Here is a 27,762-nt window from a genome sequence, read left to right as displayed (position 1 = left end):
AGAGCATATCAGCAAGAAGGGCATGCAAATGATGGTAATGTTAGAATCTCAACCAATCTACTTCTGACAAGTTTTCTTAAGATCATCTTGAATTGAAGTGGATTGAAAGCCTTGTTGGCTAGGTATAGAGCATCTGGGAGCATTTTATCCTTTTACATAGCACAATTACTATTACTTAGAATACCTGATGTTATTAAGGACTTTGACAACATAACTATAAAGTTATAAAGATACATGTATTAGATGCATAATATCTTATCCCATCCTCAAAAGCGTAAAAAAAAAAAAAAAACCCTGCTTTTAGATGGCTTTCCATTTCCAGTGGCCTCACTGCCCTGGATTTAGCCTTTCAGCACCTGCAAGTAGTAGAGTTCGATATAGAAGTTTCTGGAGGGTTCTTTGTTTCTTTATGGTAGGATGAGCTAAGAGTTAATGTCAGTCAGTTGTATTCAAACAAGTTTTAGGAAATGCTAGGCATTTATATTTTTTGAGTGACCATTGATCTTTCAAAAATTGAGCTTGCCATATGTAGAAAAATGACAAGTTCTCTTTGAGTCTTAGAGAGATAAAAGTGAATAGAAAAGAAGATCTTGGCTTTTCCAGATTTGTGTAGCTCAGAAGGGTTCTGGTGGTATGGATGAGAGCCCAAAAGAAAATAAGGTATGTACAAGAGAAGAGCTCAAAGAAGGAATCCCAAAAAGGGAATCTAGTTGAAACGATATGGGGAAATGACTGTCCTTACATAATTCATCTAGCTGAGTTCCTTTTGTGCATGGTGGATGGAATAACTTTTGCTCTTTCTTCGTCCGCCTCTTGACTTCCCAAGGGCTCTGTCCTTTTCTGGGTGCTCTCTTCTGAGTAATACAGTCTCACCCACAGTTTTTCTTCACATCTTCTGATTCCCACCAAATTGGTATTTATAGCTATGACATGGCTCTGTGCTCCACACACATTTCAGATTGCCTTTTGGACATTACCACCTTGATAGCCCCTCAAGTACCTCACCCTCAACCTATGCAAAACTGAACTTGTCCTCTTCCTCGAATATTGTTTGAGGTACCTGGAGGACACCCTATGAATATCTTTGTATTAATGCCATTGTGGTTTATCTTGTCATTAGGCCAGAAATCTTGAATTTTTCTCTCTTCTTTCTTGTCTTTCACTTCCACATCAGAATGGTCATTGTATAATTCAGTAACCTCTCCCATGTTTAAAATTTGCTCCCTTGCTTCCAGTCTTCTATTCATTTGGCTCCTGGGCTTTTTGATCTGACTCCAGTCTGGTCTTCTGGTCTCTTGCCTTGCTCTACTATAAACCATTCCCACACTGTTGACATAAGAGCCCATCCAATATGTAAACTATGATAGTCTGTCACTTAAAGTACTTGGGTGACTTCACATTGCTGTAAGGAAAAGTCCTTAATCCTTAATGTAATTATGTGATCTGCATCACATAGTTCATACTTTTCCTGTCTAGAACCTCCTTGCTTCTCTCTCTCCATGTATTTCACTCCTGAACAGCTAAGAGATTTTGTCTTCCCTCAGCTCCCTGTTCTCCGTCTTGTTAGAAACTAAACACCTGTTCTTTCCCAACTTAATTCTTCTGGATGGCCTGGAAAATTTCTCCCCGTCTTTGAAGACTCAACTCAAATGTTACCTTCTCTTTGGTTCTTTTGTACTTTATACTATTTTATTTGCTTATGAGTTTTTAATTGCACTTAATACATTATATACATTATATTTTATTTATTATTTACATGCCTGCCTTCCTTTTTAGATCCTTATCTTTTAAAAAAGGTAGGGGCTGTGCCTTATTTTAGAGTAACTACGGACGTAACACAGGTTATTAACAAAGGATAGGTATTTAACAGTATGAATAGTACACATATTTGGAATTCTCAAATATTTTTAAATAATTATAATAATAACTTAAAAATAATCATGGCCTTAGTATATCACTTCAGTTCATTTAGAACTCATTACTGCAATATTGAAAATGGATTTCTTATTAAAGTTAATTATAAATTTCATTCAGATTAGCCACTATCTTAAAAAAAAAGAGAGAGAAAGGGAAAAGCACCAAAGAACTAAACTTTATTTCTGAGAAAAAGATTTCCAGTAGATGGCATTGTAAGACTATTTTTGTTTTTCTTGCCATTCCTTTTGCTGGTAGAATTAAAGTTGTTTCTTTCTGATTGCTGTGGTTTATAAAAATGATTACATCTATATAAAATCATCTTATGGACAGATTGAATGGCCAGAAAACCTACTTAACACATCTCTAGGCTTCTGAGTCTATTCTTTCTGCCAGCTTGTCTGCTAAGCCACTTTAGTAACCTCATAGGTTCTCTCTCATTGTTTCCTTCATTGAAAAATACACTTATGGGAAACCCATTATGTGTAGGCATGGGGCTAGCATCTGATGACCGAACAAGATAGATATGGATTTATTTCCTCTGGGCCTGCCTTCATTTTCACACAGACCCTGAGTATCAGACCACGTACGTAATGAGAGGTGGATCAGAGCTGTGGTCTAGAGCAAGATGTTATTGCCAGCTACCTTAGGCAAGGTACCTGATGCCACTGCCTTAGCTTTCTCCCCTGTACAGTGGGGATAGTAGCTGTGCCTATCTGATGGGTGTGTTTTCATGTGCGCCCCTCTGAAGCAGCACGACGTTGCCTGGCCCAGTGGGTATTAGCTATTAGCACCGTCATTACCAGGGTTGCTTTTGCTACAGAGCGGGATGCGCAGCCCGAGTTGAGTGCGCTTTGGTGACTAATGCATCCATAACCGAGGGGTTGTCATCCTGCTATCCCTGATCTACTTGAAGAGCTAAAGATTCTGAAAGATTAAGAAAACCTGAGAAAAAGAAATGTTTGACTGTGGTTTTATCAGTACCTTAGAGGTGATATGTTTGGTTTTGGTGGGTTCTTATGTTTTTGTGTTGCTGCTGCTAAAACAGTTAAGCACCAACATTATGCAGGTTTCCTATAGAAGCTGGGCTAGCTGGGTTCTTGCCATTCATATCCTGCAGTTGTGGTCAAAGCTTCATGTTCAGTACTGTTAGCAGCTTGGATTCAGGTGAAGCCTTCTCATTTGGTTCATGGCCTTGTGGGCCAGAGAGCAAATACATGTGCACTGGGAGCCTGCAGGAGGGAACTACAGAACTGAACCTCTCATTCTTATTGCAGATTCCACTGTGTAAAGTAATCAGGTTCAACATAGACTACACAATTCATTTCATTGAGGAGATGATGCCCGAGGTAAGAGAAAAGATTACTTAACCGCCTGATGTAGTTTGCTCTTTTTGCTTATTTCACACTTAAATCTTTAAACCATTGAACTTGGCCAGCTCTGGCTGTTTGCCATAAGAATGCCCCCAAAGAATGGTGTTCACTGTCGAAAGGGTCAGTGAGCTATGGTTCTAGGAGCAAGGTTAAAATTTGGATCATTTTCAACTTCTATTGACCTATTTTTGAACTTAATTCTCATCTTGCATCTGCTGATTCTAACATTACATCTGTTTCCAGTTTGTTTTGGATAGAGGACAGATTCTGGCTACTGGTCGTTATCAGAGGGGAAATTAGAACAGTGAAACCAAATCTGATAGCTGTTGGAATAATCTTATTCATTATCTCCAATGACAAGATCAATGCTTGGTTCATTTTTCTTCCCATGTTATTTACATATTTTTCCTAATTGTTTTTCATTGCAGATGCTCAGCAGCAGATTTATCTAAATATATGCAAGAGGTTTAAAATTCCAAAGCAAGATTAATGTGAATCTCAGAATGATTCATTGCCTGATCTTGAATTTAGTGGTGTCAACAAATCACACTAAGAAATAACAACTAGACAGCAAACAAGCTTGTGCACTTAACATTTGTTGAGTTGGGGTCGATTTCCTGAGCCCCCGGCTCTTCTTGCAAACCTTGTTTAACAGTGAAGCTCTGTCGTGGGCAGTGGAGCACTGAGGGGGATTGATGAGCGTGACACACAGGCCTAGTTTGCACCTGTTTCATTCCGAGCACGTGCTGGTAATTCTACCTATCTTTCAAAAAGAATTAAAGAGAAAGGGCCGCCCCTTCATTCTCCAGCTTAGAAGGGCTTTTTTGCTTCCTTTTGATTTTTAAGGTCATAAGCCTTCATTTGCTATTGTAAAAGTTGATGACTTCTGGCATGATCTCACACAGGGTGATTTATGAACCCTGAGCAAGACAAGTAGGAGGAAGAATTATGAGACAAGTCTCACTTGTAAATATATCATCTGTTAAGCTTGTTTGCAGGAGAAATTTTGGTACAAAGTCTTGTAGTTTTTCCTAGCCCTCTATTTGCCTTTATTAAGAATTTGAACTTTTTCACAAAACAGACTGAGGGTTGCTGGGGGGAGGGGGGTTGGGAGAAGTGGGGTGGGGTTATGGACATTGGGGAGGGTATGTGCTACCGTGAGTGCTGTGAAGTGTGTAAACCTGGCGATTCACAGACCTGTACCCCTGGGGATAAAAATATATTATATGTTCATAAAAAATTAAAAATTAGGAAAAAATTTGAACTTTTTTTGGCACAGAATATCTCTTTTTATGGTAATTGTAATGGTGATTCGGGGTGTGTTCGAAGGGTGAGAGTAAGCAGGAGTGGGATGAGGGGTCAAACCTAGAGGAGCCGACCAGTGTCGTGTGCATGTGTAGTTTAAATTAACAAAAAATCCCCAGGAAATTCTGATTCTGAAATTTAATTGGTTGGAAAAATACAATGAGATTTTAGTTTTTAAACTTCATGTTTTATTTGTATGTTTGCAAGGACTGAGTTTACATTTTTGTAGGAGTGCTAATGGCAGTATTGCCTGCTTCATGTATGTCTCAAGTCAATGAACTGTTGTAGGACAGTGGCCAAACTTCTTGGGAAATTACATGGTTTTAGTATGGGTTTAATACACACTTTTAAGATGCTTGACTAGAACAAGTGGAACCTCAGTCAATATACATTTATAGTAATACAGTAATTTGATTTTGATTTATTTTTCAGAATTTTTGTGTGAAAGGACTTGAACTCTTTTCATTATTCCTGTTCAGAGATATTTTGGAATTGTATGACTGGAATCTTAAAGGTAAATAACAAGATTTAAAGAAAAGTATAATGCTTGTAGAAGAACGTTGTAGTATATGTAAAAACTTGAAACAGTGGGGAGACAGTTGGAATTCCTTTTATTTTTTAAATATTCAGGGAAAAGTATGTTATTCCTAGAATCAGCTGCTATCATTTGACGTGATAAGTTCTTATGGGTCTTATTTTAAATTTTAATAAAATTTGACAGTGGTCATTACCTAAGATTACCATTGTCCATTACTTAACTGATACCTAAAAAGATGATATCAGTTACTATGAGTAATTACCTTGATTTATGTTCACTAGAGAAAATCTCAGTAGTTAATATTTTAAATCTATTGAACTTTACTGTAATAAGCTTCTTTCAAGATGACAGTATATTAAAACAGAACTTCAGTTAGCCTTCAAAACACACATATACACTTTGAGCTACATCAATTCAAATCTTGGTTCTTAGATAATCGTTCATTCCTTTGGAAGTGTTTGTATTCTAGCAGACATTGACTGACTTATTTTTAAAACAGTGTGTTGATGAATGGCTTTTCAAACCAAGTTTTTAATAGTATTTGTTTCTTTCCCCCCAGTGGTATTGATTAAAATAGAAAAGAATTAAAACACAAGCATTGTATATCATTCAGTAGTTCAACTATAACAAAAATCTTTATATTTTTGGACTTCTGAAAAAGTTTTACTGCGTATGTCATACACAAGGTATATATCCTTGGGGCCTTTATTCTCCTCTGACTTCGGGTAGTCCCCTCACTGCAGTCTTCATTGGCTGTTTGTGGCAGTTATCACATGATTGATTGAACTGTTGGGGAGAAGAAGGGGTGGTGTTTTTTTTATGTCCCTACTTTTCCGGTGGTGTTTCTTTGTGGTTATCATAAATCTTAGGAATTAAGCCACAGTGTTTGTTTTCTAAGGCTGTTTTATTTATTTCTTCTTTCCTTTTCACTTGTTTGCTTTAGGCCCTTTGTTTGAAGACAGCCCTCCCTGCTGCCCAAGATTTCATTTCATGCCACGTTTTGTGAGATTTCTTCCAGGTAAATCTTTTGGTTTGTCAGTGTCCCGGTGAGATAGTGCATCTGAAAATAAGCCTGCCGTTCTCTTTTTAGTCTGTAGGGACAACTTCCCACCTCTGACCCTGGTAATTATCTACCTCTCAGGTCAGGGATGAAATGCAAAATTTTACGTTTTGATTTGGACCCCTGTGTAATTTATGGTAGCCCCAAATTACATGAGCAATGGGACAGGTTTATAAATTTACAAATTTTATAAATTTTGAAAATCTATTTGATAAAATATCATGCAAGTAGTAAAAGTAACATGGAAAAATGTTGCTCTAAAAAATGCATATAGTTAGAAAATAATTAGTATAAAATTTTATATGCAGCATAATTATAACTACACTAAAAATTACTGCAATAATAGGTATATTAATATAGTGATATTATTGGGTTTTTTTCCTGGTTTTTTTGACACATTCACTTTACAGTGAAAAATGTTATTTTCTCACTAATTAAAATATATAAGTATATTATTTTTATTTTTTTAAAGCAGTATTTTAAGCTTTAAATTTTTTTAAGAGTCTAGCTGTGAGATATGGCGTTGTATTTTGTATTCTTTAAAAATATCTGGGTTTCATGAAATCTTTGATGCCTTTTTGTTTGCAAAATCATCACATAAATGAATTAATCTCTAGAATCTCATTCTGGCATCTCACTTTCTGGAGACATCTTTGAATTCATTCACGCTCCCATGCCCTAGTCCCTTCGTTTCTTCCTGAATCCCCTTTTCTCCTTGTGTATCGCTGCCTTTCTTTGCTTTCTCACTTAAGTCTTGTGCTCTGACTTCTGTCTCTCAGTTCTAGCAACCTCAGTCCCATCACCTTCCGTTGAAATGTCAGTTTGGCTGTTTGCTTGTTCTTGTCCTGTTTCTGGGTCACTCATTGATACTGGGGAAAAAACAATTAGCTGCTGCGATACATCTGTGGTCCACGATTCCAGCTGGGGATCTTTTCAGAATGTAAAATGTGATGTGTTGCTGACATGTCAGCAATTTCAGGAAGTCAGCCCTATGTTCATGCTCTCCTCATGCCTCTTGTCCTCCTGGGGTCTAGAGACCTTACCTCCCCTCTGCCTCAGAACCCTGGTTTGAGCCTGTCAGCCTTTGGTCCATTCACAGCCCGGCTTTGCTTGGGCGCCCCACTCCCTCTAGCCCCGACCCTGCTGCAGCTGCTGATGCCAAAGCCAGCCTCCCACAGGCCGCATCCAGTGGGCACGCTGCAGTTTCGATCTCTTCCCTGGGCTCTTGACCCTGTCTGCTGTGTGCTGAGCTCTCCTTGCTTTCCTCCTGGCTCTCTGATTTGTCTTTTGGGCCTTTTATTTCTCATCTACTCATTCTAGTTTAGATTTGCCTCAAGATTAGTTCTTGATACCCTTTCCTCAATTCAGACACTCAGTCACAATGGCTTCTTTTTAGTTTAGGATAGAGTTACTCATATTTTTGGTATTATTGTTAATACTTATTTCATTTGGAAAATGCATTCAAAAGTTTTCTCCTTTGTACAGCTGGTTTTATTTTATTGAGAAGTCTATTCATGTGGGTGCATCTTTGATTTTATAATGGAGCTTTAGCAGCAAACTTACTAGAAGACAGTGCTAGAGTGAGCTTGTTGAAAGCCTTTTCTTTCTTCCTCTGTCTGCCTCTAGACATTTTATGACCAGGCAAATCTCTAAAAGGAAGTAGATGGTTTTAAAATCATCTTAAGCAAAAATCTTATGTCAGATATTTACTTTGTGGGATTTGAACTCTTGCAAAATGTCTCTTGTAACTATTGTAGGGATAACATTTAGGTTGTCTTAAAGAAAAAGGCCTAGTGATTTATTTTTAAATGGGATTTACCTTTTCATTAGACTTCCCTTTGAAAATACATATATTAAAACACCCTGAAAGATACAGAAGAAGATACAGAAAGATACAGATCTAATGTATAAAATGTATTTTAGTATTGAGTGGCAAATTATAATTGAGTTGTTTTTTACGGTATGACTTCATTAAAATCTTTTAGAAAATGGTGAATTAAAAAGAAAAACATTTTAATATATATTTTCATTTTTTTTCTGTGCATAGGCTGTTGCTACCTAGTTATTATCTTAGTAATATATGATTTGAATCCTAGTTTTTACTAATTCATTGAGCAGATGGATAATTTTAAGGAACATGGTACTTAGTGCCAAATTTCTTATCAAAAGAATAGCATCAATTTATGCTGCCATGAAAAATGCATTCTTAGTCTTCACATTTTGGACCTTTCCGACTCCCTTTCTTCACTTTTTCCTCCTTCCTTCCTATTAACTCCATGAGGCTAAGGAGTAAACAGTGTCTGTCTTGTATCAGTGTTAACATACTACTTGGCACATTGCTGGGACTCAATAACTTATTTACTGGCTTTATTTAATTGATCACAAGAGTGCCTTAGTTAATTATTCATGTATTTTGTTACTAATGAGAGTGAATGTACTTTCAAACATTCTGTGGTATTATCTCTTATTTTTAAAAAGTAAACCTTTGAATTATAGCACAAACACTGAAAAGTGCACATGGCATAAATACAAGACTCAGTGATTTTCAAGTAAATACACTGTGTTCTCAGCACCCAGATCAAGATTACCAGCATTCAAGACCCCTTTGCAGTCACCTCCCAGCTTCTCAAGGGTAGCTTCTATTCTGACTTGAAAACACCGTGTTAATTTTGCCTGTTGTTTAATTATAAGAACTAGAATTGTGTATCCTTTTTGTTTCTGCCTTCTTTTGTAATATGTGTTTTTGAGACACCCATTCCCATTAACTGTAGTCGGTTCATTCTCATTACTCGTTACATAGTATTATATAGTGTGACAAAAGTGTATTTAACCTGTGATTAATAGACATTGGGGTATTACATATTCTTGGCTCTTTCAAGTAGCATACATATATTCACCATTACACTTGTACGTGCCTTTTGGGGAGCATGTATTTATGCTTTCCTGTTGTGGATATTTACCTGGGAGTGGACATTCTAGTTGTGTTTATTTTAAGCTTTATGGATAGTTTCCAACAGTTTTCCAAAATGATGGTTTCATTTTCCCTGTTCACCAGCAGTATAGGATAGCTCAGATTATTCCACATTCTCACCAACACTTGGCATTTTTCTTTCTTTTTCAAGTTAACCATTTTGATGAGTGTTCAGAGGTATCATATTACAGTTTTAATTTTCACTTCTCTAATGATATGAAATGGAGCATCATTTCATGTATTAATTGATTGGATATTGTCTTTTGAAATGCCTGTTTGAGTTTCAGTTTATTTTTCTGTTGGGTGATGTATGTCTTTTTTTTCATTTGTTAGATACACACACACACACACACACACACACACACACACCCCATATTTGAGACTTTCGTCTGATGTGTAGGTTGCCAGTACCTTCTCTTTGGGTTGCTTTTTCATCATCTTAATGGTGATTTGTCATGGACAGACATTCTTAATTTTAATATAGTCCAAATTACATATTCTCTTATGCTTATCTTATTTATGAAATCTTTGCCTATCCTAAAGTAATCAAGATACTCTCATATATTTTCTAGAAATTTAGATCTCTCATCTGTCTCAAAACTTGTTTTTCCAGTTGTTACATGAATCAAGTCCTTATCTTTATTTTATTTTTTTTAAGATTCCTTATTTTCAATATGAATATCTGGTTGATCCTCAACCGTTTATTGGTAAGGTCATTCTTCACAGTATTGAAGTGTTACTTTTGCCCTGTATTGGCCCAGCTGTGTGTGTGTGTGTACACAAACGATATGAAAGTATATAAAGTAAAAAAGTAAATACCCCCTTCTAGACTATATATGGTTTGGTTTATATTCATTTTACCCTATATAAGGAAATTTATGCTTTTTTTCTTTAGGTGGGGATAATGCTAAGTATGTTTTACGACTTTCTTTTTTACTCAACTATGTCAGATATCCTGTATAAAAATACATTCCTCATTCTTTAACACCTTCATAGCATTCTATAGTATGAGTGGACATTAATTTTTATGACAAATCCTCTAGTGACAAGTATTTTGGAGGTATATTTTTTCCCCATTATGTATAAAAACTTTGACGGTGGTATTATGCATCTTTAAGGTAGAATCCTACAAGTAAAATTATTTGTTATGATAGCATTTGGAAAAGGTTGTCCGTTGTACTCTGGAAAGGACATGATATGTAACTCTAACTGGCATTTTTAGCAGTATTTTTTTTTTTGTATGTCTGCCAGCACTGTATATCACGACTAGTACAGTTGTGTTGATCTGAGAGACACAACATAATCTCACAGTTATTATTTGCATCTTACTTGAACTTGTATGAGAATGAGCCGTTTTCTTTTTTTTTTTTTTGAGAATGAGCAGTTTTCATATATTTTAGGTATTTCACAGTCCTCTCGTGCTCATTTGCTTTTCATCTGTAGCAATTTATTATATTTAATTGAAGTTTTATCAGTCATTATCCTTTTTCTTTAGTTTCCCGGTTTACCCAGTAAGATAGTTTTGAATAGATAGTTTTGAAGATAGTTGTTTTATTTGCTCCATATAAATTTATCCAAAATTAAGCTAATGGCTTAAACCAGAGACTATTTAATTCAGGCTAGTTGGCCAGGAGTCAAGTCACAGAGCAACCAGTTTATTGAGATTTTAAGGATTATCTCAAATTTTTATTTCCTTCCAGTACCCGCCTCTACCTTTGGTGGCCAAACCATTGATAAGAGTTAGTTTAAGGTTTTATTCTTGCTGGAGCTGGGGCTCGGGCAGGGCACAATTCAAGATAGGAAAGCTGCTTTTATGGGAAAGGCTGTTCACTGGTTATATTATCCCTGTTAGGAAAGCTTCAGAATTCCTGAATCAGTTTTGCAAATCGGTTATTGTGCAGATTGATTTCTGGAAGTTGCCCAATTCTGGAGAAGCAGTTTGCAGGTATGGCTGATAGAGACCCGGAGACTGGGAGACGATCTCAAAACTCCTGGGGAACCGATTGTGGTTTTAAAAACCATCAATTGATAAAGCATCTTTTTCCATTTGGAAAGTAATGCTTTGGGGGGAATTTTAGAAAATAGCCATTAAGACAAATTAAGATTATGTAAAGACACGTTAGTAGGAATATACAGGAGACACGACAATGCAGTTATACAGTTACTCTCAGTGTAGGCAAAGAGGAAGGTATTTTTATAGTTCTTAAAATAACTATTACGCTGTTGAGAAAGGCTCGTTTAACCAGCCATATTCTTACCACAAATTCCCTAACAGATTACCCCCCCACCATATAAATAATCAAGCAATATAAACTGAGAGAATTGGGTCTCTAAGAAACAGTTTATAAAGTCTGTCAGTTCATTAATGACTGTCCAGATTCATTCCCTGAAACACAAACTCCAGTTCTTCCCGAATAATGAGCCGTTGTCACAGTTCCAGTCCCAGTGCTGGCAGAATTCCTGCTAACCTTAGCTTACCCGCTCTAATTTCTCATTTATATCATGTTCTATTTATCTCAGCCAATGAGATAAAAATTACTTCCTAGCCCTCAGTGACATAGTTCCATAAATCCCCAACATAAACATGTAGCAAAGCAGACAAACCAAAAGAGCCAATTCATTAACATTAGTAAATTCATGGCCGTCTGTGAGCAAGTGGCTATGTTATTTATCTGCTTCAGAAAGTCATTCCCAGAGATATTTATGGAATGTCTTTTTTACTGGACTGGGCGTGAGGGATGCAGTCCTTGCCCTGCAGGCTCTGACAGGACTCTAGTCTTGTCTTCCTTTTTTAATATTTGCATAAAGATTACGCCCCAGTACCCAACCTGGAGCAGGACCTCAATCCCCCTCCTCTGTAAACCTTGCTTTTCAGGTTCTGTGTCCTGGGTTTCTGCTTTGTCACAGTGGTAAATAGCTGTCTCTTCAGACTTTAGTTGCTATTTACAATACTTAGCAGGTTTCAACATGGATTTATAATTTCTCCTTCAGCATTACTGACTTTGCATCTGATGTATGTGTGCTTTTAAATGTTTCTGGTTTCTATGCTGCTGTAAAGCTCTTTCTCATTAGCAGCTTTACACCCAAAATAGGTAAAAGCGTTCTGACAGGCATTTGGGGACCTTTTTTCTTTTTCTTTTTCTTTTCTTTTAAAATATTTTATTTATTTATCTGAGAGAGTGAGTGTGCGTGCGTGCGCACGGGTTGGGGGTGGGGCAGTGGGAGAGGGGTGAGCAGACTCTGCTGAGTGCAGAGCCTGAGATGGCGTTCTGCCTCAGCACCCCGAGATCATGACCTGAGCCGAAATCAGATGCTTAACCGATGAGCCACCCAGACACCCTGTGACCCTTTTTCTTTATCTCGCAGGTATTTTTCTCCTAAATTGGGCCCTGTCCTTGGTTTGTAGGCTCAAGTATTCCTCTCTTCCAATAGCTTTTTTAGTTTTTCAGTCTTTTCACTTTAAATTCATAGCACTTAGTCTATTTCACTTCTATTTGCAGTGCCATGAAGTCAGCCCTCTGTAACTGCTGGTGGGGACATTTCAGTGCTATTCTGTCTACCTGGCGTTGCATATATTTGCTCCTTCTACCATACACCACCTTCCCCAAATAAAATCTGAGCCTTTTTTTCTAATCCTTACAACAAAACAACACTCTCTTCCTTCTTACGGCTTGCTGGGCTTCTGATGGGTCCTTGTAGGCCTGCAGTGCTCTTCAGTGAGACTACCAAATATAGAGATTATGAGCCAAATACTCTTTTACTCTTTTCTTGGTTCCTAGTGAATCTAGTCAGTGTGCTAGTTCTTCTCAAGGCTCCCTAGGGTTCCTTTCTCTCTCTGCTGTTCTCTGTGTGTACACATGCGGTGTAAATCAACATATTCTGGCTTTAGTGTTCTCTTTTCCATCTGTTTGCCTCAGACTCCCTAGAAGTAGAGACTACTGTGGGATCAGACAGGCGTTGTGATAGGCATTATGGCTTTGCTGGGCTCCTTAGTGAAGAGGGGAGCATAGCTGATTAAGGAAAGCATGTTATATGCAGGGAGATTGAAATGTCTTTTGAGACAGACTCTTGAGAAATATGCCCTTTACAATGGAACTTTGTTCATCAAAGGTGACTCTTGGGTTTAAAGCAGATGCTTTGTAATGAGGCATAAAAAATTTCACTGCTGTGAGCAATAATCTGAATCAGTAGGTAGAACATGTCCTCATGTGGGTTGATTGTATTTTAGTCACTTCTTGGACAATGTTTTTTTTTTTTTTTTTTTTTTTTTGGAGACTGGCTTTGACTAAGAACTCTGTTTTCAGAGTGTTATCTACAAAGATTCCTCTAGGAACAGTTCTGATTAATCATCATTAGCCTACATGCTTCTTGAGGGTTTAGAGCTTGTGTTTTTATTTTTTCCATGACTGTGACATGGGACCACTCTAGTGCCTGGAACATAATGGTAATAAAACCGATCATCAGAGAATAAAATCCAGAGCTCTTCCTGTGCTCTGTAGAAGCTTTAAAAGATCCAACCTCCTTGCCACCTCTCTCACACTCTCTTCCTTACCTCATTCCATCCACATTGCCTCTTTGCAGTTGCTGGAACACGTCAACCGCACTTTACCATAGGCTACCGCTGTGTGTTCTCTCTGAGACACTCTTCTCCCACATTCCTGCATAATGGGCTCCTTTGCTTCTTTCTGGTCTTTGCTCTCATGGCACCTCTTCATAGATTCCTTCCCTGACCACCATTTTAAATTCAGCTGCAGTCCTTCGGCCATTTTGATTCTTTATAGAAGAGTCTTTATCTTGGCCTGGTCTCTTTTTTAGTTGTTTTTTTGCTGTGTCTTGCCCTTCTCTGGAATATAAAGGATTTTGGATTTTTAGATCACCACTGCACTTCTAGGGTCTGGAAGAGTGCCTGTTGCATAAAAGGTGCTCAGTAAATATTTGTGAAATATAAACAAGTATTTAATGAATGAATGCATGCCTGTATATATGGTAGTTCTATAGCAGCAATGCTGTTTAATTCCATAACAACGTGTGAGAGAGAAAAAAAAAAAGGCCGCACAGATGAAAAAGAAAGAAATTTTGATCTTTATTCTCTTCTTTCTCAGATGTGTAGTCCTATCCAGGTTCTTACCCCCAACAACTCATATTAAAGAACTTTCAGGACACCTGTGTGGCTTAATCAGTTAAGCATTTGCCTTTGGTTCAGGTCATGATCCTGGGGTCCTGGGATGGAGCCCTGCATCAGGCTCCTTGCTCAATGGTGAGCCTGCTTTTCCCTCTGCCTGCCACTCTCCCTGCTTGTGCTCTTTCTCTGACAAATAAATAAATAAAATCTTTAAAAAAAAAAAAAGGTCTTTCAACCTCTTTCTAGTACCCCAAATTATTTGGGTGCCATTAATTCCTCTAGCGCAAATAGGACACTCTCATTTGTGCCAACCCATCCCTACCATCTTGGTCCCTTGTTTCTCCATGAAGTGTTTGGCCATATATTGGTATTCCTAGCATATCTCGTGACCTGAGGGGGTAGTCTGTGACCTCCAAACTTTCAGAGCTCTTGTCCTTTCTTTGGTTGGGATTAAGCAAAGAAAAGTGGTATAAGGTGGTTGCACATATTGATCAAGAAGTTAAGCCCAAAGAGAAGGCAGAAGCCTGTGAACCCAGTATTATGCCTTTGGTTCAACAAGCACCAGATTAAATTGGCTCTTTCCAAGGTACTTTAATTGTGTCCTTTGTTGTTTTTATTCTCTGTACTTGGTAATATATGCTTCTGTAAGCCTCAGAGTACTTGGTATTTTTTCCATGTACTAACTCCATAATGATCTTCATGATATTAGTACAGGCTTTTTAGCGCTATTCATCATGGCAGGTGCAGCACATTAGCACCAAAAAATTAGACCATAATGCAACAATAGCTTATTGGAAACATCCATAAATATCTCATAAAAGCTTAGAATTTCCTTAAGACAGTAACATCACTTCTAAAGAGCTTTCATCTGTTACCTTAGAAAGAATGATAAAATATTTAAGACATAACATAGTTCTGTATATTATGAACTGTGGCTCCTTATGCTAGGTGGTTTTAAATTTAGTTAGGTAGGCACTTTTTTTATATTCATACCTCACAAATGGAACCTTCTATCATTTGTAATGTTGTTGTTGCCATTTTAGTAAATGAGATGGTTTATGAGCACTGTTCATCAATGAAACAAATGGCTTTTGTATTATTTGGCACCTGGTTAAACAATGTAAATTCTAAATTACTTTTTTTTAAATGCTCTTTTTCCCCTCACCATCTTGTTTTTCCTTATTGGGCTGATGATTGACTGTTGAATAGCTGTATTTTTCCCTCTCTTTCCACTCCCACCCAAGATGGAGGAAAGGAAGTGCTGTCCATGCACCAGATTCTCCTTTACTTGTTACGGTGTAGCAAAGCCCTGGTCCCTGAAGAGGAGATTGCCAATATGCTTCAGTGGGAAGAACTTGAGTGGCAGAAATACGCAGAAGAATGCAAAGGCATGATTGTCACCAACCCTGGAATGGTATGTTCTGGTGCTTACTGAGACTCAACCACCTTCTTTCCAGTTTGAGTGTTCACAAAAACAGTAACAGAACATTTAAAAAGTTTTAAAGTATTCATTCTTGTCCTTTGAGTAATTTTCCTTTTAAATATTTAGTAAATAAAAAAATGCTACAATGTAATCATATTTTAGTAGTAAGTTCATCTGATTAGTAAATTCTGCCCATTGCGGAGAATGTCAGTTTTTAGGTATGTTCAGATCTGATTTTTTTCTGAGTATAAAAGTAATATGTCTTCATTATAAAAAGTTAAGAAAGCAGAAACAGCCCAAAGAAGACACTAAAAGGTATCCATAATTCCATTTTCCATAGATGCTTACTATTCATTTTTCTAGTCTCTTTAGAGATTTTCATATTGTTTTAAAATTGGCATTATACAATTAAATATTCATTTTTAGACCTTTTTCTTCTCATCCTCTTCTAGAAACAACAATCACAAAATTATTTTTCCATAGTCTTAAATTTCTTTACAAGTGTAATTAAAAGGCTTCTAAGTTATTTAATTAACCCCATATTATTGGACACCTTGATTGCTTTCAGATTTCTGCTATCACCAGTATTGCTGTACTGAATTTGTACGTGTGTATGTATAAACACATATATACATGAACATGTATGTCTTTGAATATGTGTCCATTTAATTTTTTAGGAAGAAGTCTTATAAGTGAAGTAAATAGGCTGAAGATAGGCACATTTTTAAGGCTTTTGATACATATAAACTGCCTTCTAGAAGGGCTGTAAAATTTGCACTTTGACCAAGAGCATATGAGCATGTCCATTTGTTCAATTGGTTATAATGTACTAGTTTAACAAAAAAACTGGGAGGGGAAAAAAAAACTGGGAAAGGGGAAAAAATTTATATAGTTCAGTTTGGTATTTATTTTGGTTTTGGCAAAAATTGATATTTTAAATGTTTATTGGCCTTTTCTGTTTTCTTTTGATAATGACTTACTAATATCCCTTGTCTAATTTTCTTTGGTGATATCATTGTCCTTTTTTATTGATCCTTTGCCATACTTATTACAAATATTTCCCATTTCTTTGTTCCTTAAGTGTTTTGTGTTAAAATTAGCTTCAAATATTAACTTTTGAAGTAAAAATATAGAAAAACTAAGAGCAGAGAATTAAAAGTTACGTGAGTTTCTCTTATAAAGAAAATGCTGCTTTATATATTTGTATGAATTATAATTTTTTCTCTGAAGTATGTTATTGTTTCATAAAATAGTTAGATGTTGGCATCTTATCAGAATAAAGTTTTCTAGAAATGGAGAATTAAAATATTTTTATGTAAAGAAACAGAATAATCTATTTAAACAAAGCTGTTGTTTTTAGAAGGCTGCCAAATTGTTTAATAGCCTTGATTCATAAAAATAAAAACTCTGGATCAACTTTTTGTAGCATGACAGTAACATCTGCACAAACAAAATGTTACTATTTGCAAATCAAATATTCCAGCTAATACTGATTATTTCAAACAAATCTAGAAAGTGAAAGTGTTTAATAAAAGCATGTTTAAACATAAAACTAAGAAAAGCATACAATTTTTGCTATTATATTGTTAAGCCACATAACTAATTGTTAAAGTAATTCTAAAAGAAATATACAAATCATAGCATTATGATAGTGTAACTGTGAATTTAATTTTTCTTCTTAAACAGTTGCATAAATTTACATTTCTCCTGCTGGTTTTATAGCGGGATCAGAACATGGGTGGCAGTGAGGGTGGTGAGAGACATACCTTTTCATCTTGGTGGGTCTGCTTGAAGAGTTCCATGGTCTATAGTGCATGCACACTTTGGGAATACTTTTACCTTGGGACTTCTTTCCATGGTATGGTTAACATTTCTTGAAACCCAAGAATAAGTTGGAGAGCTTTTGAACATGTAAGAATGCCCTGATGATCCCCACCCCGTGTATACTCCCAAGTAGAGGGACCCAAGGATCTGTTGTTTAAAAAAAAAAAAAAAATCACCAGGTGCTTTTCTGATTCACATATTCATGGTTTTGAGCCATTGGCATAGAAGAACATTTATTCCATTACAATGATTTCATTTAACTCATTTGTTGGGAGACTACTATGTGAGTCAGGTGCTCGTGAAGTCTAGAGATTTTATATGCTGTTTGTCCAGGTGCAGACTAATGACATATCCATGTGAGAGGAGTCTGTGATGAATTGTTGAATCTGTGGACCAGTCAGTACAAAAGCCAATCAGGAAAGCCTGTAATTTCAGGCGAGATCACTTGACCAGGCTGCCAGGGATACTTTGTGAATGCTACAGGGAGGTCTTTAAGGAATCGAAAAATTGTATAACTTATTGGCATGATTAAATGTATATACTTGGGAGGATATATGGCCAGTTTTGAAGATAATGAAACCAGATTAGTCAGGATGAAAGATTTATGTTGAAAAGTAATCAGAAATAAAGAAAGGTAAGTTTGAGTGCCAGACTTGGGAATATGTTAAAGTCAATAAAAAATATGTTTAAAGGAGGAAAATATCCTGGAAACTGAGTATCACAAAAACATCCTTTCATTATATCTTTTGCAAATAGAGCAGAGTAGACATGGCACCACATTTATCCTCTGCAGTACTTGCTTTGAAAGATTACCCAGTGGTAAGAATATTGGAGAATTTATTAAATTTTTCAAGCCATTATGGTCACATTAAGTATTTTATTGCTTCAGAACTTAAAAGAATTAATCTCCCTCCCAAGGCACTTTGCCTCTGCCAGGGAATACTTTGGTCATTAGAGAGAATATTTTTAATTCTTCCTCAAAGCTGGTATGATGGATATTGTAAGGTGTGGCCAAAGTCTAGAACTTGTTTCATCTCTTCCCAGATATTTTAAATCACTGTTTCCTTGGTTGATGCCATAGCATGGTGTTTAAAATCATGAAAACATGAATAATTTACTAGCATTTTCAGTTGTGCAATTCCTCTTTTAAAACTGTATCCTGCTGGTTTGATATACAAAATCTTGGCAACAATTCCTAGACCTAAATACTATGTTGCTACTGATGATGATGGGCATTTAACATAATTTCTTATTAGGTTACCTGTGACAAAAATCTTCTCTAGTTTAATTTTGAGAGCAGAGGTCAACTTTTTCAGATACCTGCTAACCTTTTGACCATTAAGTGACTTTGAAATATTCTTTTAAAACTTAAGTGTAAGTTGTTTATTAACTAACATGCATGAATTTACACAGATCTACTCTCTCTGTCACCTGCTTGGATTTCTTGGATGGCTGACTGGGGCTACACCCTGGGGGGTGGGGTAACCAGCTTGTTTCAATTGCTGGAAGGTTTCCACTGAAACCCCTCTGTCCTGGACAAATCAGGCCACCATCCAGACTCTGGTTATGGGCATTGCTTTATGACAAAATGAAGCTTATTGGCTTCCATGTGGAACGATTCTGTAGCATTTGGCTCTAAAGTAGCTGAGCCAAAGATGCCACAATCTGTTGGTAAGAATTTAGTTTCTAATTAGGGACTGGTGTGAGAGTTGAGAATAAGCAAGGAGGTTGAGAAAACTCTATGATTTTACCATCCTTTTACAAAGAAACTTTTAGGTTGAGAGGTTATTTTGTTAACTGAAGAAGGAACCACCTGTTCACTTCTTCCTGTATTAGATTTTTTTAAAAATGAGGCTTTCTGTTAAAATTTTAAAAAGGCCTACATGGACATAATGAGAAGCTTACTCATTTGGTTTTTGTGTCACCATACCTTCTCTTTTAAAGGTGTAGAATTAAAGGAATACATTGGAGCAAGACAGGGATGCTCGCTGGAAGTCCTAGCCAGAGTAATTAGGCAGGAAAAAGAAATAAAAGGCATCAAAATTGTGAAGGAAGAAGTAAAACTCTCCCTATTTGTAGATGATATGACTTTATATATTGTAAACCTTTAAAGATTCCACCAAAAAAATGGTTAGAACTAATAAATGAATTCAGGATAGCTGCAAGGTAAAAAATCAGTACACAAAAATTTGTTGCGTTTTTATAATGTACTAATAGTGAACTATCGGAGAAATTAAGAAACAGTCCCATTTATAATTACATCAGAAGAATAAGATATCTAGGAATAAATTTAACTGAGGAGATAAAAGTCCTGTACTCTGAAAACCATGACAGTGATGAAAGAAATTGAAGAAGACATAAATGGAAAGGCATTCTGTGCTCATGGCTTAGAAGAATTAATATTATTAATATACCATATTTCTCAAAGCAACCTATGGATTCAGTGCAAACCCTATTAAAATTCTAATGGCATTTTTCACAGAAATAGAATAAATAATCCTAAAATTTGTGTGGAATCACAAAAGATCCTGACTAGCCAAAACAATCTTGAGAAAGAAGAACAAAGCTGGAGGCATCATGCTCCCTGATTTCAAACTATACAACAGAGCTATAGTAATCGAATGATATGACATTAGCCAGAAGAAACCCCAAACAGACATACTGGTCAGTGGAACAGACTAGGGAGCCCAGAAATAAACTCGTGCATGTAAGGTAATTTATGACAAAGGAGGCAAGAATATACAATGGGGAATGGACAGTCTCTTTGATAAATGGTGTTGGGAAAACTGGAGAGCCACATGTAAAAGAATGAAATTGGACCACACTACCTTATGCCAAACACAAAATGGACTGAAGACTTGAATGTAAGATCTGAACCCATAAAACTTACAGGAGAAATATAGGTGGCAGCTCATTGGCATTGGTCTGGGTGCTGATTTTTTGTATCTGGCAACAAAGGCAAAGAAAAGTAAACAAATGGAATTAAATCAAACTAAAGAATTTCCATCCAGTGAAGAAAATCATCAACAAAATGAATGGGAGAAGATATTTGTAAATCAGATATTTAATAAGCGGTTAATATCCAAAACATATAAAGTACTCACATAGCACAATAACAACAACAACAAAATCCAACTGAAAAGGACAGAGGATCTGAAGAGACATTTTTCCAAAGAAGAAATAAAGGGCCAACAGGCTCATGAAAAGACACTCAACATCACAAATCATCAGGAAAATACAAATCAAGACAATGAATTATCACCTCCTACCTTTCAAAATGGCTGTTATAAAAACAACAAGGAATAACAGGTGTTGGTGAGGATGTGGAGAAAAGGGAACTCTTGTGCACTTTTTTTTTTTAAAGGTTTTATTTATTTGACAGACAGAGATCACAAGCAGGCAGAGAGGCAGGCAGAGAGAGAGAGAGAGAGAGAGAGGTGAAAGCAGGCTCCTCGCGGAGCAGATAGCACGATGCGGGGCTCGATCCCAGGACCCTGGGATCATGACCTGAGCCGAAGGCAGAGGCTTTAACCTACTGAGCCACCCAGGTGCCCCCTCTTGTGTTGGTGGGAATGTAAATTGGTGCAGCCACTATGGAGAACAGTATAGGGATTTCTCAAAAAATTAAAAAATATGATCTATCAGTTCCACTTCTGGGTATTTTGAAGAAAACAAAAACACTAATTCAAAAAGATAGGCACGCCTGTGTTTACTGCAGTATTATTTACAATAGCGAAGATATGGAAGAAAATCTACGTGTTCATCGGTAGATGAATGGATACAGGCACACAGTGAATACTGCACAGCCATAAAAAAGAATGAGGTCTTGCCATTTGCAACAACATGGATAGACCTTGAAGGTATTACCCTAAGTGGAATAAGAAAAAGACAAACGCTGAAATCATACAATCAGAAAAACAAACAAATGAACAAAGCAAAACCAAACTCAGATACAAAGAACAGATTGGTGGTTGCCAGGAGGGGGAGGGGAAGAAGAGTGGGCAAAATGAGTAAAGGGGATCAATACATATAATGTCCTGACTGTAAGTCAGTACTGTGTTGCATATATGGAACTTACTAAGAGAGTAGATCTTGATGGTTCTCATAAGAAAAATTTTTGTAACTTTGTATGGTGACAGATGCTAATTAGACTATTGTTATCATTGCATAGGGTGTACAAATATTGAATTAATATGTCCAGCACCTGAAACCAATATAATGTTATATGTGAATTATATGACTGTTTAAAAAAAAAAAAAAGGAAAGGAAAAACAGGTACACAAAGAACTAATGGAAAAAAAAATATAGAGAGGCATCTGCGCATCCTGAATAGAAGTAAACCATTCATTTGAAATGTGAAACGAAACAGACTAAGCCAGCACACTTCTTCCCCACGATGTGGAATATTTCCCCTGTGCCTTTGGAGAGGTTAAGGAAAAGTTATATCCGACTAGGTGTCCTTTTAAAAGCTTAATTTTTAAAGGTTTCTATGTGGACTGCAAAAAAGGACAAAATCATTGTTCGTTATGCCAAGTGGCATAGACTCATTTATAGGGATGACATTATAGTTTTTATATAGTATAGCTGCTATGATTAACGAGTTTTGAATGACATTTTCCCTTGGGGATGAGGCTTTCCCAGGAAAAATCCGACTAATTTCTTCATTACTTAGGTTAAAGTCAATACTGAAAGACTTCTTATGGGAATAAATGGCTTTGATTTTTCTCTCTAGAAACCTAGCTCTGTCCGCATCGATCAACTGGATCGTGAACAGTTCAACCCTGATGTGATTACTTTTCCGATTATCGTCCACTTTGGGATACGCCCTGCACAGTTGAGTTATGCAGGAGACCCACAGTAAGATATTTCTCGGTGTTTGTCTTAGCCAATTTCACCTTCTACTAACAGCTGAATTAGCAGAGGAATATCCTTTAGTAGATGTTTTCTTATTAAAAAATTAAGACCTGAAATGAGCCATGTTTCCAAATTTAGATTACCAAATGAAACAGGTTTTGGTAGCTCCTGAAGAATTATTTTCTCTATTGATTTGACTGCAGGAAATTATTATTCAGTAGATTATCCTTGGCAATTTTGGTCAACTTGAGTCCCGTGTATTTTTAACTTTTAAGGAACTTTTCCTTTATTCATCATAACAATATTTATTGTTATTATTATTTATTTTTTCAGTGCACTCTAGAGGAAAGTAGCACCATGTTCCTAGCACTGCTGGATTTATGCAGAATTCTATTTTGGGAGGCATCTTAATAAGAGCTCAAGATCCCATGCAAAGTCAAGGGTTGCATTGTAAGGAGAAGGCATGACTTCTGACTCTTAGAATTGATGTTACTTTCCACAGTTGAGTTTTTCCAACTGGCTTGTTAGTGTTTTTCTGGGAGAAGATGAGGATGTGTGGGAATGGAAATAGTACCATTATATTCTTCAGAAGTATTTGGATTTCCTACCTCGGTAAACAAACAGTTTCCTGACTTAATTTTTTTTTTTAAGGATTCATAATGGGAGAAAAGGGCATGGGAGATTTTCAGTTCATAAATACAATTCTGGCTGATACATTAGAAGAGGCTAAAGGGTTTTGTTCTTTTTTTTCCCCCTTTGGATAAAAGTATGAAGCAGTGAACCAGGCACTGTGTAAGTACTTCTTTCTTTCCTCCATTCTCTAAAAAATTGTTACCAAAAAGGAGACACCCAGCTAAGGCCAAGAAAGGAGCAGTTTCAATATGACAGAAAATTCGTTGAAAGTCCCTTCTTATCACAAATGTTAGTAGAATGTGATAGGCTCTCGTGGACTCTCAGTTGGCAGGACTGTGTGCTGCTGCAGGACTGCATTTCTCTTCCTCCCCAGGACGCTTTAACAGGATGCTTTAGAGTGATCTAGCTTATCACGTTATTTGGCTTCAACAACTATGCTTGTTTTTGTGTGGTAAATACAAATTGGTGCACACCATTTGTCTTTTTCCCTCTCCAGTGCAGAAATGGATACAGCTGTGTAGCTTGGGTGTGGGTACAAACAGCGTTCCCTTTTTTAATACTCTCCAACTTTTACTTTCACTGTAGGCAGTTCAGAGACCGACCGTGTCCTTGTTAATAAGGGGTGTTTCTTTCAACAACCTTAGAAAGTACATATTTAAATAAAATAGGTAATGATGAGAAATGATACGTTTCTGTTGGTTTTTATGTGTCTTTGGAACTCTTTCCTGAGAGATTCGGGCATATGTAGTGACACCTCATTTTCAACATAGACAAATAATTATCAACTTAATCACTAGGTTCCAGATGACTCTCGGTCATCCTGCTCTGCTGCCCCCAGATCAGATCCTTCCTTAGAATGATGGTTTGTTGCCATTAAGGATATCCAAAAGAATGTAATTTATGATTCAGCAGGCTTATTAAAACAGCTGGTTTTATTGCACTTCAGATTCTCCTGCTTTTTGTCTGAGATGTCTATCTGTCCTTTTCCTTAGGTACCAGAAACTGTGGAAGAGTTATGTGAAACTTCGCCACCTCCTAGCAAATAGTCCCAAAGTTAAACAAACTGACAAACAGAAGCTGGCGCAAAGGGAGGTTGGTATCAAGTCCTGTTCTTCCGGGATTAATAATGATGTGCTTCAGGTTTATTTTCAAGATTATCGCCTTACACCATGCTTCTAGAATAAGATGGAAAAACACTTCTAAAAAAAAAAATCGTACTTTTCTCTCCTCACATTAGTAGACAGATAGATTTCTTTTTCATCTTTTAGTATCTAAGAGAACATTACCTCCACTACCCTACTAAAAAGGCTTGTTTCTTAATGGATTCCTACCATTGGGAATAAATATATCTTATAGAAATCTTTCAAATTTTACAGTTGCTGGGTCAACCTTTTATCATTGATTAGACTGTACATAATGTATTTTGGGTCATACTCAAATTTCTTGGTCTTAAGGTCATAAAAGACTGCCTTTCATGTGCCTTCCATAGGTCTGTTAGTTCAACAGGGTAAACTTACAAGGTTTTATATCCTGAATTTCCTATTTTTTACTAATGGGTAGTATTGTCCTATATTCCAGGATCATTTATGTTTTCATTCTTAATTCATAATTTTAAGAATAAATGGATTCAGTATCAACTTAAATTTTGTCTCAATGATGTTTTATTTTGCTTTGGGTATAAGAGAACAAGGCTTTGAAGCTGGGGAAAGTGATTGAATTCTGGTCCTGTCACTTCCTGTGACTTGAACCAGATATCTTCATTATAAAGAAGGAACCAAGGCTTGGGGAGACAGACTGAAATTTCTTTCTGTCATTGGATCCAGGGAGAAGGGTGGTTGTGTGGACTTCAGAAATACTCCATTTAGCTTTCCTCCAGTGGTATTTGATCTGTAGTAGCCATTTAATCAATGAAGCAGGCTGTGTGATATTTCCTGTTATGAATTCCTATGAGATTTTTGTTGAATAAGTGTGCAGATATAAGATTTTTTTTATAATTAATTATTTGAAGGGAAGAGTCAGCTCCTGATCATGTCTTGCAGAAGTTTTAAATCATTTTTTTTTTCTAAAGAAAATGTACCCTTGCTATAAGAGGTTTTGTAAGGGTTTTATAAATTAGAAGGCAACTTTTAGAATTATGTGGGTTGCAGATTAATTTACTGATTGTCTTTCTTAGATGTAAATGCTTAGCATAAGGCTTGATATAAATATAATTTTTGCACTCTGATTTTAAGTCCCAAACATCATACTTTATCTCTTTTATCAGCAAAAGGGCACTTTTTCTGTTTGAACTCACCAGAATGGCTGATTTGGTTTAGATATTTTCTTATCTGGTTACCAGGATAGGCTGGCTTATACCCAAGGCTTAGAGTGTCCTGGCCTTTATTTCAAGTAAAATATTGTAATTTGGCATGAAGAGGTTTGAATACCTGAATGTAAAGGTGATATTGAATGAATCCAGCTTATTTTCTAATGCTTGATGTTTGGCTTAATACTGCTTCACAACTGTCAGGTTACTCATCATAATGAGTTCTTTTCTAGGAAGCGCTCCAAAAAATACGACAGAAGAATACAATGAGGCGAGAAGTAACAGTGGAGCTAAGTAGTCAAGGATTTTGGAAAACTGGCATCCGTTCTGACGTCTGTCAGGTGATGATACCTCTGAGAACACATTTATACGTATTTATCTCTTTCTCGAAAAGAAAGTTTTCCTAATTCTGTTAAGTTTCTATAGAACATACTATCTTATAGCTAAATGGAACACCAACCACAGATTGTTTGCTCTTGTTTTGGTTTTGTTTTTATATCAGTTTTCATGTTCCCTTGTGTATGTATGTGTGGGTGTCCGTGTGCGTGTGTGTGCACATGCACGCATGTGCATGGTGGTGAGGTGGGGGGTGCGATTACTTAGTCATGTTTTCTGTCTCTGCCTATTGAGTGAAGGCGAGTGTATTCTTCAGATGCACCTGCCTGTCTGCAGTGAATGTGTGGGTGCCTGTCCAAAGAGATAACTCCAACAGTTCTACAGGCAGACTCCTGAAGACTGTGTTGTCCGAACTTTCCAGACTGATGACTTAAACTTACACTGCGGGGAACGGAAGGCATTAATGAACAAAATCAGTATAAATTTCCTATTTGAGCCAAATGATAATAGTTTTTCCTTGTGTGAACTAATAGAGGAACATTTCAGCTGTATATAACTCTCACTGATAACTATTTTTGTTTTCCCTATGAGTGGAATTTCTACCAAATTAGAGACTCCTAAAATCAAGCATATTCTTTGAGTCTTTACTTCATTCTTTTATTTTGATTGATGCTGGTTACATTTCATGAGAATTACAGTCAAGGCAGTGAGTACCCAGGCAGGGGTCAGGTAGTGTATTTTGCCTTATTCAGCTGTTGGGAAGAATACTTACAGGCTTCGACTCACTGTTTTGGTGGCAGCATGCATGGTAATAAGTTCAAGCTGTCTCCAGTATTTATTTCATCACAATGAGGTGTTTTTTCTTTAAATCATTAGTGTTAGCATTTAATTATTATTTTGAACAGTGGGATTTAATCTTATTATTAAAGGGATTTCTAGGTGACTCATTTACATTGTGATGTCCAGAGCTACATATTTTTATGTTAAGATGGACTGCTATTGATGCCATGTTCCTAGATAGTTTGAGAATAACGCTCTACCATGGCAGCCATCTGTGTCTACAAAATCTTCAGTTATTTTGCTAACTGAGCTTTTTTTTTTTTTTTGGTGGTTTTTTTTTTTTGTTTTTTTTTTGTTTTTTTTTTTTTTACTGTAAATATTCAGAAGTATCTTCTTCTGATTCTTTCTTGGGGTTTTAGAGCTATATTATCCAGTTTTTCTGTTTCTCCAAAACCAACATAATGTCATCCTAAGGTAGACATCATAAGAACACTGAGCAGAATGTTCAGCAATCTGCTCAAAATCTGGTGCTGTCAGGGATAAGTCATAGTTGATAGAGACATCATAAAATTGGAGAGCATTAATAACTGGAAGGGACCTTAGAGATTTTTCAGTTCAGTGGGCTTTACACTTGTGTTTTTGGTTAACTTTGAACTTTCTCTTTTTTTGTTTTTTAAACAAAACCCTATAGAGCCCTAATTTGTAAAAAGATGAAAAAAGAACTGATTGGTGGATGGTGGGTATGGACGGAGTATCCAGTTGTACTGGATTTCCACCCTGTGTAGCAGGGCCGTAAGGCAGTTTTGTTGCATTGAACACAATTTTGTTTAAAGCATTGAGCCCTTTGCCCCTTTTCTTTTGGCGAAATGCCTACACACGGGTGTGGAATAATTTGTTCTGCTGCAGTTCCGTGTTCTTCAGCTGTCTCACAAATACCTTAGTCTGGCTTCTCAGCTAGATTAGAAGCAACTGGAGAACGAGTTTACCATCTCCTCATGTATTAGATTTCACATTCTGTTTCGAGATTGGCAGGCAAAAGCACTCAGTTCCTTTGACTAACTGGTCAGAGAAATTGGATCCTAACTCAAACTCTTGCCAAGGTGACTACTCCTTGATCTAATAATAGTCCCTTCCTCTGTAGGACCCCCTCTTCCAAAGACAACTGCCATCTGTTTAGAAGCCATGTTTCCAGTCTCCAATCCTCCTGTTTTTTATAAGTAATGTTGGCCTTGTTTAATTCCTTAACCTAGAATAAATGCTTCTTTTAGTGCGTGTTCCTCAAATAAGATAGCAGGTGGCATGTAATAATGCAGTTTAAAACATT

The 27,762-nt window shown here is 36.6% G+C and overlaps 1 protein-coding gene across 6 annotated transcripts in view; it reads left to right on the top strand.

Moving 5' to 3' along the window:
• Window positions 1-27,762, top strand: part of DROSHA (drosha ribonuclease III) — a 117,401-nt gene that overhangs the window by 35,829 nt on the left and 53,810 nt on the right. For 5 of the 6 annotated variants that reach the window (XM_059173715.1, XM_059173713.1, XM_059173714.1 and 2 more), the window contains 7 exons: window positions 3,192-3,263; window positions 5,025-5,106; window positions 6,074-6,148; window positions 15,528-15,697; window positions 22,263-22,387; window positions 24,010-24,109; window positions 25,556-25,663. In XM_059173715.1, the coding sequence (XP_059029698.1) occupies window positions 3,192-3,263; window positions 5,025-5,106; window positions 6,074-6,148; window positions 15,528-15,697; window positions 22,263-22,387; window positions 24,010-24,109; window positions 25,556-25,663 (732 nt within the window). The remainder of the gene's footprint in view (window positions 1-3,191; window positions 3,264-5,024; window positions 5,107-6,073; window positions 6,149-15,527; window positions 15,698-22,262; window positions 22,388-24,009; window positions 24,110-25,555; window positions 25,664-27,762) is intronic. The other variant, XM_059173712.1, reaches the window with a different exon arrangement.

The sequence above is a fragment of the Mustela lutreola genome, chromosome 5, assembly GCF_030435805.1.
Source record: "Mustela lutreola isolate mMusLut2 chromosome 5, mMusLut2.pri, whole genome shotgun sequence".
NCBI lineage: Eukaryota > Metazoa > Chordata > Mammalia > Carnivora > Mustelidae > Mustela > Mustela lutreola.
This window is presented reverse-complemented; position numbering and strand designations above follow the sequence as displayed.